The 16,192-nt window shown below is 38.1% G+C and overlaps 1 protein-coding gene and 1 pseudogene across 1 annotated transcript; both read left to right on the top strand.

Annotated features, from left to right (window-relative positions):
- Positions 1 to 10,336: 10,336 nt before the first annotated feature.
- LOC121297050 lies at positions 10,337 to 11,365 on the top strand (annotated as a pseudogene).
- Positions 11,366 to 12,528: 1,163 nt separating this feature from the next.
- On the top strand, positions 12,529 to 14,254 carry LOC121297479 (chemokine-like receptor 1). Its single transcript, XM_041223829.1, has 2 exons — positions 12,529 to 12,777; positions 13,066 to 14,254. The coding sequence occupies exon 2, from the start codon at positions 13,098 to 13,100 to the stop codon at positions 14,160 to 14,162; it is 1,065 nt and encodes a 354-aa protein (XP_041079763.1). The 5' UTR covers positions 12,529 to 12,777; positions 13,066 to 13,097; the 3' UTR covers positions 14,163 to 14,254.
- Positions 14,255 to 16,192: the final 1,938 nt, after the last annotated feature.

Below are 16,192 nucleotides of genomic sequence, written 5' to 3'. Positions count from 1 at the left end.
ATCTGTATTCATCCACAGTTCAAATTTGTATCCAACCCTTAATCTTTGTCATGCCCCAATTCCAAGGATTGCATAGTTCTGAAAAGCAACAAGCTGTCTATTTACTCAAAGTGTTCTTGAAACTGTTCATGAAGCCATACACAGCATTCATACACACATTACACACTATGCATAATAACACTGTAATGTTGTGTAAGTCTCTACTATGTATCTATGTAACAGTAGGTCTGGCTTCTTGTTCTACTTCAGGCTTATAGAACTGCCAGACACCCAGAATGATGAAAGTCTTGATAAAATAAAATGACATTCATTATGGTTGGTGGGTTATGGAATTTAAAAAAAGAAACGGCCCATAATCATTGTGCATTGTTAAAAGAAAGAGATTTCTGTTTATTTTAAAGAAAAAAATACACAAATCGCTATTCATGTGAGACAATTATAAACTATAATACCCCTGTGTCTGGTTATATAAAACTGTGAATGAGAGTCAGCTTTACATGGGCCCATTTGCAAAGGAATACACCATTGCATTTATCACATTCAATGATCTCATTCCGAAACATTGTTTTCATTCTGCCACTGACACAAAAGACACTTTGCGGAAATACTTGTAGACCATGGATACATGCTTTACCTATTATATGTGTTACCAGAAGTTTAGTCTACAAATAAAATGTGAATTTCGTACAATAGTTCTTGTTCAAGAAAACCTATATTTTAGTGGTGCTGCGGTACCTCCAGATTTAGGACTACATCACTGAAGGGTATGCATGTTCTGCCACTTGCATACATTGTTCCTCCCATCTCAGGTTAGGGAAGCCTGGTGAATGTAGCCCATTTGACAGTAACATTTAAACTTGTCAGCTGTCAAAAGCACTAGTCTTTATATTATTAGTTTTGGTGCACTATTTTAAAGCTCCTGTGTATGTTGATGTAGCTAAACCTACATTATTTGGTGACCTTTCTGGGAAATGTATAAAAAATGACAGTGCTAAAATCAAAGCCTTAACCATGAGGAATTATTTTTTTCTTAAGGGCAGTGCTTGAATTAATCAAGCTGCTGCATTATACGTTCCTTTTTTTCTGTTTGCTGCTGGAAAACAGTGCAGGCAGATTGATGGATGAAGCTGAGGGGGAAAGGGTCCTCATAGGCACAGAGCAACATTTTAATCATAATTCACCGACACAAATAGATGCCTTTTTGCACGGCCGAACAGTTGCCCACCATGACATATTGAGATTTTGCTTTTCAATATCTTGCCGTTTACCTGTACCTAAGGTGCAGAGCAGAAATAATAGTGTTACCATGTCATGTTTTATATGAGAATGTATTTGTATAAGCTAGCTGGCTACATTAGGGTTCCTAGGAATTGAGTAGAAGAGTGTCCTCTGATACCCTTTCATATCTAGAGACATGTCCGTAAGGGCTGAGCAAACAGCTAGGAGTGTGCATTTTATTCAGAGAATAAGATACAGAAAGGACACCACACTCCCACACATACAAGCACACACCTATAAAAAAAAACTTTACACATATACAGACTCCCCATGAGTCCAGGGGAAGTCTTCCCAGGCTGAGCCCTTGCCTCCAAGGTTCAGTAGCTTGGTAGCGTCCATTGCTTCGGTTTGGTGAGTGAGAAGAGGCGATTGACAGCAGCAACGGAAGTCTCCATTAGAGACGCTTAGGACTCCCTCTCCCCCCAACCCCCACCTTTGTTTCTTTCAGTCTGAAATGAATACATCTGATATTAAAAGATGGATTTTACTTTTCTTATTGGATCCCTTCACCAGACCCTGCTTGATGAAGGGAGTGCATACTGCTTTCCAATCAGTGAGTTAAACCGCACTTTCAGAACCTTTCAGATGAGCAGCACCAAATCAGGCACCGAGCGCAGAGCACACTGGGTTAAAGTAATACGCTGTGCATTTTTTATGAGCATGTACTTAGCAATGTTCTAGGAGCACAGCACTTGAGTGTGCAGCATTGCAGTTTTCAGAATACTGGAGGACTCACAGTCCATAAACAAGCACTCTGTTTACAAGGCTAAAAGAGTCAGTTTAGCTGCCATTGTTGCATTAGTGTTTTGTATAAACTAGGGGTGTACAATAGAAACCTGAACCCCAGACCATGGTCAAGCCCAAATTCTTTAGAATTTTTCTACATTTTTGGCAGACTGACTTTGACTCACTGCCTTCAAAATTGCATTATATAAAATATAAATATATATAAAAAGTACTTAAAAAGTACTTAAACCCAGCTGAAACCCACAGTTCACACATAAAGTAGCTTTATCGCTTAGCTTAGTTCTCTACCCACAAAAGAGCCACATGAAGGCAACACAGGCATTACCACGCTTAAGCTGGCTATCAAACCACAAGGCACCAAATTAAAATACTAAATAGATACAGATTAACATAGAAATAGATTTGATTTAATCCAAGTCAAGTGAACTGTGTTTGTGTTTTGTTTTAGTCGCCAGGCCCCCCCAGACACTTTAAGGAAATGAAATGATGCGGAAGACATCAATGATTTATAGAAGGCAGTTCAGCTGTGTCTTTAACGTTGTTTATTGATGCATCATGAAAGCTTCCTGGGATTCAAATCAAGAGGGACCAAATAAATAATTATCGGATTAAACGTCTCCGTGAAGCATGCTAGCGGCTGAACTGCAGGTGATTTCTCCCTGAGATCTTGAACTCTATCTATTAAAAACATCCATAGTTTAAAATCTTTTTACCTGTGACTTAAATTCAGTTTATGTATTTATAACCTGTAGCAGTATAGCGATGTCTGGAGTCCCTTGGTCAGTCATAGCGCGTTCTTTATATTTTAACACCTGTTCGTTTCTCCAGTCTCAGTTTCATACTGAAAGTGCTGATGATACCACTCTGCTTTAAACAATAACTCAATCATCAGGAGCTGGGATTATTTGACAGGGCATTAACTGGGACTGGGATTGCTTTTGCTGTGCATTATCTGAATCCTGATATTGCCCAAGATAAATGCAATGCTTTCCGACAGGATGATAGTACAGCCAGTCAATTAGCTATTGGATTGGCTTCAATACCAAAGAGGCACTGCTTCTAAAGCTCTGTGAATGTCTGACCTCAAACTACTGGTTAGCTGGCGTCTCGCGATACTTTGACTTCACAAAATGCTGTTGATTAAAACCTGTTTAAACTACCTGAATAATGAGATCATTCATTGCATCCAGAGTCAGTGCCAACAACTGATTTTGTATGAAAAATGTGTAAATGGTTGTGAGGTGACATTAAACATTTCAAATTGGGGTAGAGGACAGGGGTGGGGTGGAAACTGACCAAAACAAATAACAAACGTCAATGGAAACTTCAGTTATGCATTCAACTATTGTTTTTTTTCCAGATATATTTCCAGATGTCAACGAATACAAAGCATTCTGGCACCATGACAAGCTGTCCGCTACGCCTCACAAAAACAGAATCTGTAGTTACTTGGACTTTTCAAGCTCTGTTCAGGTTTCTGTTGCATGATCCACACGGGCATGCAGCATACCACACGAAAGAAAAGAGGGAAACACATCAATAAATGCTGCTGGAAAGCTGTTCCATTAATCTAGCTCTTGAGAGAACGAGTGCCAGGAGTATCCAGTACGAACCTAATTATGAAAATCAATGACATGTTTTCAGAGTTTTTGATGGGTTGCACTTCATAGCTAAAGCCACTTTGTTCTTAGTGGAAGGAAATTAATTTTCATCTTTTCAGACATTTTGCTCAATAAATGAGCTCACCCTGCACACAGACTGGATGCTGTCTCATCCTATCCTGTGATGCAGCAGTGACGTTTATTTAGATTGATTTATTTGCTTGTTTGATTTAAGGATGGAGCTCTGATTTAATCTCAGATAATCATTAGGTGTGCCTGTCACAGCTCCACCATGAAACTCAATCTCATCTCCTACATCAAACTGGGGCTGCAGCTGGCTCCATGCACAATCTACAATTCAATCTGGCACTGTATGTTACACAAAGGTATGCTGTTTTTTGGGTAACTACTATTCGTACATTCAGCAACCTCCAATATTTCTGTCAAAGTATAATATATTCAAAACCTTCCTGTTCAGTCTACTTTTTGATTTTCTCAAGTCTCTCTTTCTCTCCCTCTCTCTCTCTCTCTCTCTCTCTCTCTCTCTCTCTCTCTCTTGCTCTCTCTCTCTCTCATCCTTTGCATTGGACGTTCATTGGATATCTTCCACCATCAGTGCGAGTTGGAGAGGTGGCGTTTTGGGCTGGAGGCTAGTAGTTGGTTTCTGCTGTGTTGGGTATTATTGCTTCAACGTACTGGGAATATGTGTGTGATCCCGCTGTTCTTGAGAGCGACAGGGGAACATTGTTCTGCCTTGCTGTTCTTCAGTTAATGCATTCTCAAGATGTCTCCGCTGTTTCCAGGCTAGTGCTTCTGAGAAAGTACAGAATAACACATTTGCGGACATGGGGCATGTCAAAGTTCTTCAGAGAAAACAAACGAAAGGAGCTAAATAGGAAATTTAAAAAATGACTTGAATGTAGTCTTATTGCAACCATATCAACAAGGGTTTAGAAATCGAAAAACTCCCCCAATGCACATTTAGGTCAAGCAAGATAACATAACATAATTGAAGAAATATGGTTTCAGAGCAACTTATGCGCTCCCAGCTATCAGGTTCCAGCAGAACATTTTCCTTAACCCAGACTGAGGTGACAGTATTAATATTATTATTATTTTAACTTTGTTCTGTGACATTAATTTTATGGTCTCCTTCAGCCAATTTCCAAATAAAGCTTTATGTGCAGGGATTACACAAGGTGAATTGCTCAGTATCTGTTTAATGAAATCAATCCTGCGTTTGATGATTCCTTTGGGAATTCAGTTACAGCTAACTGCATAATGAGGCATCTGCTCCTGTGCATCCAGGAGAGGGGTCGTGCAAGAAGGTTTGGCAGAGAGAGCTCCCGTGCATGGCTCAGATAAACCATCTGTGGTGTACGGGAACTGCTGCATTCCAATCTCAAGCTACTACAGATGTGACTCATCATGCTTCTTACATCTTACTTCAGTACCCAACAGTGTAACAATGTTGTGTGTGTAAATAATGGGAGCTATTCCTGACAGTGCAGTGAGTGTGTAATTAACGATGAGCTAATTGGGTGATTGGGGAGCTTAATGACAAGCACATGGCAGGGTAAGGGGGGAGACATTTCTGGGAACCAGGTAGTGAAGTTAGGCAGTATATTTATTTGCTGCAGTCTTTGCTGTTCAACGATTTCCAATTTAAAATTAAAATGTGCAGGCAATAACAAAAGGCATCCCTCAATTATCAAAATAGGTGAAATGAGATCTGGGTTCCAAAAGGGTCTGATTCATGATTTAGGTTTTCAAAACAGTCTTACAAACCACACTGTAGGGCATGTAGGGATGCTGTCTCTCCCTGTTTTCCCTGGATCTTCCAGGTTTTGAGGAAGGTGTCCCAGGAATTCAATACCCCTTCCCAGGCCACTACATGCCAGTACTATAAACTGAGCATAAGTTAGATACATCAGGATACAATATTACTACAACAGACGCACAATATTAACTGCTTGTCAGTCCTATAAAAGTAGTTATGTCACTGTTTTTACCTTTGGATGAATCGAGGATTTCTAAAGAGTCCTCCCCCTTCCATTCGGAGCTGTTGTTTTTTTCTTCTACCTCAGAGGAGGCAACCCTAATTGCAGGGAGTTTGAAAATGACTGTTTTAAACCTCACCTCTTGCTGACAGTGCTATTTTCATGTTTTTCTATTCATTTGTGGCTGTCATAATCAAGCAATCATCTTTGCTACTGGTGATGCCGTTCTATGCAAAAAAAAAATAATCCTTTTAGAACTGTGAATTAATTAACTCAAATAAAGTTAAACATTCTGAGCAAGTTGCACAGTGAGAATATAACAGCTAATCTCAGATCCTTCTCTCTGACGCATTCTGACTGCAGTTTCCCCACGACCTTCATTAATAAACATAAGGATTTCATCTTCTGGTAATACTTGAGGTACACAATGAGTTTAGAAACTTCAAAAAGGCGTCTAGAGGCTCACTCATTTCTTCCTCCTCCATAAGCTATCCATCAAAGCAGCTGCCCGCCTTGACAAATGAGGATTGTTATTATGAATAAAACATTGTGCTCTCCCTTTACATGGCAATGTGAATTCTGTGAATTCCTGAAGAGGGAATGTTTCTGCACATTAGAACGTTTTAAAGAGATTCTTCTATCTTGCACTTTGCAAGTTGTAATCTCCAGGTTACATAAGCAGTTACCCCTCTTTTCATGATCTGTTATGGTCGACATAGCTTCTAATAGAAATCACATGGGTGTTAGATTGTCCTGATTTATGGTGATAACTGCAGCAGATATCTCCTTCAGAGAAATAAAAACAGAGACCATTTGTAACACCCATGCTTGGACTTGCTGAGGAAAGCTATTTTCTGTTGTGAATTATGACAATGGTCATAATCCTAACCCTAACCCTTTTCTAATACAATTGTGTACTTACATATATTGTGCAGAAAGATGTATACATTAAGTACATTGTATCTATGCATAATAACATTGTAATTATGTGTAAGTGTGCATGTATTTGCTAAGCAATTACTGTGTAAATACACAGTAATTAGAGACACTTACTGTAAAGTGTTACCGATAATATTACACTGGATGACTTCTGATTTAAGGTTAGGATACAGTTCTTGTGAAAATTGTTTTGGAAGTGCTCCTAAACCATTGAAGATACAACTTGCGCAACACTGTGACGAGGTCGCTTGCATTGCAAAAGACATCAATAATATTAATCCTTAAAAAAACGAAATCAAATGTGCAGCCCTCACCCTCGCCCTGTCTGCAGTGTCTGACAGCCACCTTGGGAATCAACACACAGGCATCCCAGCTCATTGTTATGCACAGATCTGTAAAGAGAAGGAGAGTGTACCGGGGAGCATGCCAAGATGCTTTCTGCAACCCGGTGGCATTAATCTTCCAGTGACAGGTCTTATCAAAAGCCAGCCTGCATTTCCATATTCATTAAACAGTATTGAAGGGAAGACAACTCTTTACAGCACCTTCTTTTAACAGTAAAACCTTGGGTTCTCTAGAACACTGGTGACACATGCCACTCCTTTTAAAATTATTGTTGGCCATCTGATTTATTTGCTCACTCACCATCCATTTGCTAGGTATTAATACTGTTTAAAAAATTGTTTTAATAATTGATGCCAAATAGAAACTCACTGGAAAGTCACTTGTCTGGGTATTGTAGGTAAACACTTTCACAGGGTAAGCATTATCAGGGCAAAAATCATGAAGCAAAGGTGTGCCATTTAAATGCATGGAATGGAAAGGTTTTAGAAAAACACAGCTAAACTGAAAAGAGCATTGCTTCACAAGCAGCAACACGTTGGGGATTCAAATCACAAAACACTATCAAAAAATAAAGATACAAAAAGGTAAAAAAAAAAAAAAAACTAAATAAAACATACAGTTGGAACCATTTACAGATGACTGGAGAGGATTAGCAGACACCTGGAAAACAAGAAAGTACCATTCGCAAACACTCGCTATAGGGAATAAAAGAAGGCTATAGAATGCTGGGAAGAACATAGCAAATAGCAAGCTTTAACAGCTTTTCTTTGTTCTAAAGTTATGAGTGGGCCACAATTATGTAATACAAAATGAATTGGCAGAACCTACATGAGACCTACATTGCATTTTGTATCTAGCAAAACTATCTTATCAAAGTAATATGTTTCTGATTAACCAGAAGATACAGAGCTGTATAAACCCATATTAAAGGCACATATTATGTCTAAACCTTTTTCTTCTGACCCTTTACATTCAAAAGTTGATTGATTTCGCTGCAGGTTTATTCCATGAGCAGCAAACATCCATAACACAAGGAAAGTGTTATAGAAACATTAAGTGTTGTACTATTCCCCAAAATGATTACGCAGAAACATGCATTTTGTAAACAAAAGTTTGCATCCATAGGTAGGAAAAGAATAAATGGAGAACTCAGGCTGTGCAACCGAGAATGCAGTCCTGTGTCACACGCAGCCTCAAAACTACCACTGATAAACTGGACTACTGCACTTATGAGTTGGTGCTGCATAACATTGATATGACGGTGTGTTCCTGAAAACATGGCACATTGACAATGTGATTTAGAGCTGTAACAGTTCTCTCAATTCAGCCCTCTATTTTTTAATGGGCTAGAAAACTAAGAAGATGTACAAACTGTCATTCCTTGCCAGGATGGAAAATGCACTGAAGGAGGAGCTACAGCCAGGAACCATCTGAAGCCATCCGCACTAGCATGGTGCATTTCTTGTAAGCAAGTGACTTAAATGGAAGCCAACGTGTCCAAGTACTGTATCAAACGTGCTTGATGTTCCATGCATGTGATGTCACCTTTACACTGTCAGTGATGTATAATTAGTAACACAGCTTACTAGTAAATCTTTTTTTATTTAAAGTTTGCTAGATCCCTTTATCAGAAGGTGCCTGTACATGTAACATGTTTTAGTAAGATATACTACAATTGTCATTTATTTGCGTGCTTGAAAATGTTTATATATTAAAAAATATATATTTTAAAACAAGAACAAATAATGCATTGGCTGTTGTAGTGCTTAAGTAAAAGGAAGTTAAGTGTCTCTCAAGGAATATCCTGGTTTTAAAATTGCCACTCTGTGCAACCAGCTTTTGTTGGTAAGTCTTGTTTCATTGTCTTGTTTTCCTATTTTGTAGTTTTAAGCTTTTCTTATTCTGATGGATTTATAACCATAATAGACTTTTATTGCAGATATACATTGAACATACATGAGATATTCACAGATATTCAGATAAAAACCTTTTTTTGCCAAGCTATTTGTGGTAATACATTTTCCGCAGATAATATTACAATTGGTATTGGGTTTATCAGCATAGTAATATTGATATCATTCAGCTTTCTGAAACTGGGTTTACAAGAAGATTTCATATTGTGTTTAAGAACTGTATACAGTAGCCCGCCTCATTTCATCCATTGAAAAAAATGAGAGATAAACTTAAGATGGATAAAACGGTGTCACTTTACATGAAGTGTCTAATTACTGTGCATTTACATAGTAGTTACTTAGTAAATACATGCACACTTACATATAATTACAATGTTATTATGCATAGTTACAATGTACTTAATGTCCACATAATTACAATGTTATTATGCATAGTTACAATATACTTAATGTGCACATCTTTTTGCATGATATATATAAGTACACAACTGTATCAGAAAAGGGTTAGTGTTAGGGATAGGGTTATACCATGGACTATGCATAATAACATTGTAATCTTTTGGATCTCTGGATCTATTTGTCAGACGTGGAGGCGTGATATGCACCACTTCCTTACAACAGTTTTAATGTGTGTGTCAAATCTGTTTTAGAATTTGAGAATTCTTCTATATTATCGTAGAGTATGCAAATGCTACTGCTGTAGGCTGCATGCTCCACAGGTAGAATACACATATACAATACTAAATAATCAATCTTAAGCTAGCTCATGGAACTCCCTTCAGTCTATCCAAATCATGAATCAAATACATTCTGTAAATCAATAGTTATAATAATAAGATCTGCACAAACTTTTAATAAAGCGTGAGCATTTTTTTAACATATAAATAGAGCACAGCATATTGGGCTTACAATGGATGGAGGGTCTGGAAATCACAATGGCGGCAATTATAATAATGAATACTATGATGAACATGAACCTGATCCTGCCCCAGAGTTCTTCAACATCACTGAACATGCTACCAGCACACCATCAATTGAACAACTCATGAGAATAGCTAACAAGATTTAAGTTTTTGCAGGTATCAGGTATATGGGTGGTCACCCACACCTGTGAGCAGAAACTGACTCATTGAGAGCAGAAACTGACCCAAGATAGTCACAGCTACTGGAAGCAGGCTGATCTTTGGGAAACAAATTGAACATTTGTGAAATGGCAACCAATATTGTAATGACTGTAAAGTGTTTTAAAGAATATACAACGAGTAGAAAGTATTATTAGCAGACCTGTCGTGGTGTTCACAGAACCATTCCGAGCTGAACCTAGCGTAGAGTTCAAATCCTTTGGGATCCTGTTATTAGACATGAATTATTTCAACTAGCCTGTATTTATTGAAATAATATGATATACTCTTTGTCAGTAATCACAGTAATACTGTATGTACTCTGTTTCAAATAGACCTGTATACTTGGTAGAAAATGTTAAGTAGCTGTCATGTACAGTCTGTGTAAAAGCATGCAGATGAAGATCAGGCTGGCCAGCTGTTGGCAGACCCTTATCAGAAGTAGGCAACTCTTTGATTTAGGTGCCAGACCTCAGTAGCTAACTTTCTGCAGAAAGCTGCTGAGCTGAGTAAAAAAGGAAAAACATACTTTGAAATAAATATATACATGTTCTGTTAGTGTAGAGGTTTAAAGCAGAAGAATAATAAAAATATTGTACTAAACTGAAAAGACTTAGAAAATGAGTGTACAGGGTAACCAGTGAAAGAGCAGACTTACAGTCAGGTCTCTTATTTAAAGAGACAACCACCTGGCAAATTCCTGACAACCACCTGGCAAATTCCTAACAACCACCTGGCAAATTCCTGACAACCACCTGGTTCCTCAGCCTGGCCGTCGCTTTCTTCCCTTCAGTATCGTGTAAGCAGCCTACGACTTCCACTGGCACTTTGGGCTGTTCATGTGCAAGATGAATTCCTTTATATTGAGCCTCAACATGTTTGCCAGTGTCTTCATCCTAACTATCATCAGCATTGACCGCTGTCTGTCAGTTGCATTGCCAGTTTGGTCACAGAATAACCACACAGCAAGGAGGGCTGGTGGAGTTGTTATGGCTTGCATCTGCCCTGTTAAGCATCCCTGCACTAGTGTTGCAGGACATCCATTTGGAAAACGAGGAAATTATTTACTTCAACAATTACAGCCTGCCTGCAGACACATCACAGGCTGTAAACAAGTACCACAATGCTGTTGTGTTCACCAGATTCTTTTTCGGTTTCCTCCTTCCTGTCATTGTCATAGTCATCTGTTACGACACCACCATCAGGAACCTGAAGAAGAACTGCCTGGCCAAATCATTGCCAGCATCATCATCACATTCTTTATATGCTGAATCCCCCATGTGTTAAATATCCTGGAGCTAAACCGAGAAATACCGCAATCAGTGCTCCATCAAGGGATTCCGATCGCTACCAGCCTTTTCACTGCAACCAGCTTCCTAAACCCTGTCCTCTATATGTTCATGGGAAAGGACTTGTGCTAATTAGTGTTGATTGTTCTGTGAGCTGGGATTAACAATGGAGTAATAATGTAGACTGGCACAGCAAAGTCTACACAGCATTTGCATTGAGTTATTGTTCTGGTGCCTTTTAGGGTCAACAGTTGATAATAAACTGATCAGTTGTCTTCTAGAACTTTTGCTTTTCTTTAAAGACATAGGGCACAACAGCCATGGACACAGTACTATGCCTCTTTCAAACTCTGATAAATGAGCTTTTTCTCATTGATCAGACAGCTAATTAACAGCTCTAAGCCTTATGTTTCCTAATAGTTCCTAATAAAGAGACCAATCGCTGTACAAAAACAGTATTATTTATTTATTCATTCATTTGGCAGATGCATTCATCCAAGGCAACTTACAGGTGTTACAGAGCAGTAAAGGGTTATAATGCAAACTTAATATTCAAATACAATGCAGTTTACAGTAAATGCAAATAATACTACTACAATGCAATATGAAGTTGGATGCAGCAAGTTAAGATTACAACAAGTTATATCTACAATGACATCATGTTGTTTGAATTTACATAGAATATTAGATGTGTTTTCCATATATAAATGTATTGTTTTCAGAGAAGGGCGACAGAAATAAACACAAAGATAAAGAGAGTCTGAGCAGCATGGTCAGAAAAGTGTGTTTATTGTTAGCCCTATCAATTCTCATTTTATTATTGATCAAGGTGTACAGGGGTAGACTGTCAAGATCATAACATCTCTGGGGCTAATATACTTTTCACAATATTCAAATCAACACAGTCTCTTCATTTGCCTAAAAGGCCTGTTGCCTCAAATAGAAATGAAACATCTATGTTATCTCAGTGGTGTAGAGGCTCAGATACACCCCTTTTTTTCCGGTTTCTCTCGGCTCCTGTCGGTCTCACTCGGCCATTAAAAGGTTTTGTGCTTGACATCTTATTGATGATGTCTGACAAGGTCCCACATCGGACTGGAAAGGGAAAATTGTAATGTTGGACCAGGTCTGACATAGAACTACAAAGTGTTAAAGGCTCGTGGCTCCAGAACAATGTCAAACATCCCTGTTGAAAACATGCCAGACAATGTTAAGTGGTGGGGTTGCTTGTTAAACAGAGACATCCTGAACTGTTTTACTTTCAGTTTAAGGATTAACAAATATTCTGTGCAATAGATGGGATTTCTGGGAATTCATGAGAACGAAAGCAAGCTGGCTGACTGACAGGATCAAAGGAATTGCTCCAAAATATTCCAAACTTAATTTACTTAATTTGTTCTTTTCTGCACTTTATGGAGAGTTGAGGGACGTGTGTGCTTTGACTTTTAAAAAGTGAAAACTGAATTTGAGACGTGAAGACAGTTTGGGACTTTCTGAACTGAAGCTGGGGGAGAGGTCATTTCTGTTTGAAAACGATTTCAAAGGTAACTTTTAAAAGGTTGGAAATGTTTCTATTTTAGAAATGTCTTGCACACTTAGATTTTCATGCTATCTCGTGTGAAGCCATTAGCCTTGGAGAAAAGCCCAGATAACATCTATTTCAAGTTACGCACATGAAATAGTTTTTAAAAAATGTATTGCGTAACACTTTAGTAAAATGAATACTGGCTACTGTTATACTGTAGTCTCAATCTATACATCTGCTTAATCTGATATGTTTTGTTTTCCAGGGAAATCAAATTTACTCAGACCTTCTGCGTTTATTTTTACAGGGAAAGGAAGAGAATAGCATCAGAGGTTTCCAATGTCAAATCCCAACAATACCAATCCCACTGGGAATACATATGACTATGATAATCCTGACTATATTTATCAGGATATATTTCCTGACAAACCTGTCAACAATAGTGACCAAATTCCAGTAGAAATAATACCACTGAAAAACCAATTCAAATATGTGTTTATTGTGTCATACTCTGTCATTTTACTTCTTGGTGTCGCACTGAACGGGTTGGTGATCTGCATGGTGAGTTGCAAGATGAAGAAGACACCCAGTGCCATTTGGTTCCTCTGCTTGGCGGTCACTGACTTCCTATTCTGTCTTTTTCTGCCCTTCACTATCGTTTATGCATTGTACGACTTCGACTGGTTCTTCGGACTGTTTCTGTGCAAGGTGAATTCCTACATAATGTTCTTCAACATGTTCTCCAGTGCCGCCTTCTTGGCCATCATCAGAATTAACCACGGTATTTACACCGGCTTTGCCTGTGCTCAGAACTTCTGCACTGCAAACGTAGCTCGAAATGTGGCCTTGCTTACCTGGTTTGTCTCTGCAATCTTAAGCATTCCATCACTCGTGATCCGCAATACCTCTGTCGAGGATGGGAAAACGATTTGCTTTGACAAATACGACATTTTCAACGATACCTCAGCTCAGAGAATGAATCATCAGGTCGTGCTCTCAAGCAGGATTTTGTGCAGTATAGCGATTCCTTATTTAATTATATGCACTGTTTCATTTTTTAAAAGGAGCCGCTCCAAGGCGTATAAGATCACTCGCTTCATAATTGTTGCTTACTTTATCTGCTGGGTGCCCTACCATGTGCTCATGACTCTAGCGTTATACCCTGAGCAGTTCAATAAAGAAGTATTTGTTATTGGGATGCCCATAGTCAATGTGCTTGCTGCTGCAAATAGTTGCATGAATCCTGTCATCTACATTTGCATGAGCCGGGACTGCAAGATGTCGTGGATGGAGAATGCGTTTAGCAGAAAGTCATTTAAAACAAGTCCCCAGCTAAGAAGGATAAATCCTGAACGAGAGATAGTCTCAGAAACCATTGCCTTGGAGATTGCAGAAAGTCAGTGAGCATTTCGATTGTATCAGAAAATAGCTGGTTTAGGGTTCGAGTTAAGTTTAGGTTAGTGGGATTAGGGTTAGGTTAGTGGGGTTAGGGTTAGGTTTAGAGTTAGGGTTATGGTTAGGATTAGGTTAGTGGGGTTAGGGTTAGCTTAGTGGGGTTAGGGTTAGGGTTATATCATGCAAAATAACGTACACATGAAGTACATTGTAACTGCATAATAACATTATAATTATGTATAAGTTCGCATATATTTATTATGTAACTGCTTTGTAAATACTCACTTCTGGTATAAAGAAACTTGCTTTCGGAAGGCTTTTCATTGATTTTCATAATGCTGTTTTGTATTATGGTAATTTTAAACTGTGCATGTTATGGTTTATCTGTATTAATATTTTTAAAAGCTATTGTGTAGCAAAGCTGCAGCAGCTCAACTTGGATTCTGTGCTGCGAGTGACACACACGCAAGACAAATTAATTTTACTTTTGTTTTAGTTTAAAAACTGCTTTTGTTTTCACAGTTTTGTATGTGCATACACACTAGTTTCTTTTGAAATGTTTACTTTATTACAGTTTTATAATAAAGTTGCATAGTTATCTAAGTTAGAAAATAAACCCTTTTATATTTAATTGTTCATTTAAATACAGCGTTTTGGCTGTGCAGATGTTTGATATGATGTGCTTGAATAAAGCTTTTGATGGTGTTTAAAATGTACCGCCGGTTCTAGCGTTGAACGATTGACTCTGCCCTTAAAGTCACGCTGCCAAAAGGACGTCCTTTTGCTGTTTCACGATGTATCCACGTGACAACGTCACACAGTCATGACTGTAGGCTCCATTTTCAAGTGCATGTGAACCAAGCCATTGACACCTGGCAAAAGCAATTCATCCTTTTGGGATAGTTTACAATTGAACAGTTCCTATCTTGGCAGGAGTTCTGTCTTAAATGTATAATGTTCATTTGCAATGCCCATTAATTTGTGCCTTGTCAATATAAGTGGAGACAGACCAAACTATTTCTCAAATTAATTTGCTTTTTCACAGTGGGAAATTAATCATTATTAATCATCAAGGTTAAATGTTGCATTGTACTGGGTTAATATCAACTACTTGTTTAGCATGGATAGCATATATTGTATTATATATATATATATATATATATATATATATATATATATATATATATATATATATATATATATATATATGTTTTTGTCTATATATAAAATGTAATGATTAACATACAAATATGTTTGTGTCTTATGTTACTTGCATTTAACTACACTGCTACTAATCATATTGAATCTGCAATTCAACAATATACTGAACTGGTGGCTTCTTTCTTTCTACAGAGTGTTCTTGCGCTGCACAGTAATCCAGTGTAGCCGAGTGTAACACACTCAAAGAATCTCACCCTTCCTGTTGGTCATTAAGAGAAATAATTACTTGTACACTGAAGATATATATACATGTCAACATCTCTGAAATCATATTTATCTCCAATGCTGGGTATTTATCCTGTATTCTCAGTATATCTTTTCACATTCTTACTGCATGGAATCTTATTTTGACTATTTTCTTCCCAGCTGTAATAAGTCTGTGGGTTGCATGTTAGTTGCTAGAGTCCTAGTATTTAAATACGGCTTGCAACCATCATATATATATATATATATAGTAAACTGGAGACTCGCCACACAGGCTCGCTCTGGTTCTTTTCCCTTCTTTAAACATGACCCAACACACAGGACTGGAAGGAACGGTGCTGACACATACTTTTAATTACAGAAAATAAACAAAAACAAACACCAAGCTCTTACTAGAGCACTAACTGAACATGAACAGGAACCGAAAGTATACCACAGGAGAGCTAAGCTGTCTACCTGTTACACCAGCTAACAAAACACAAAAAAGGCTTTCACACAGTAACTTTTTTTCATAACGGTTGAAAGCACCATCAACCAGGCCCTCCACACAGCAGCAGCCCTGAGCACACTGGCTGCTTTCTTTAAATACCCTGCACCTGGCTCTAATTTACAAT

Source organism: Polyodon spathula, chromosome 22 (assembly GCF_017654505.1).
Source record: "Polyodon spathula isolate WHYD16114869_AA chromosome 22, ASM1765450v1, whole genome shotgun sequence".
In the NCBI taxonomy this organism is placed as follows: domain Eukaryota; kingdom Metazoa; phylum Chordata; class Actinopteri; order Acipenseriformes; family Polyodontidae; genus Polyodon; species Polyodon spathula.
This window is presented reverse-complemented; position numbering and strand designations above follow the sequence as displayed.

Excerpts from the sequence above, each read along its gene's own strand:
- LOC121297479 (XM_041223829.1), top strand. The coding sequence starts at position 13,098 with ATGTCAAATCCCAACAATACCAATCCCACTGGGAATACATATGACTAT.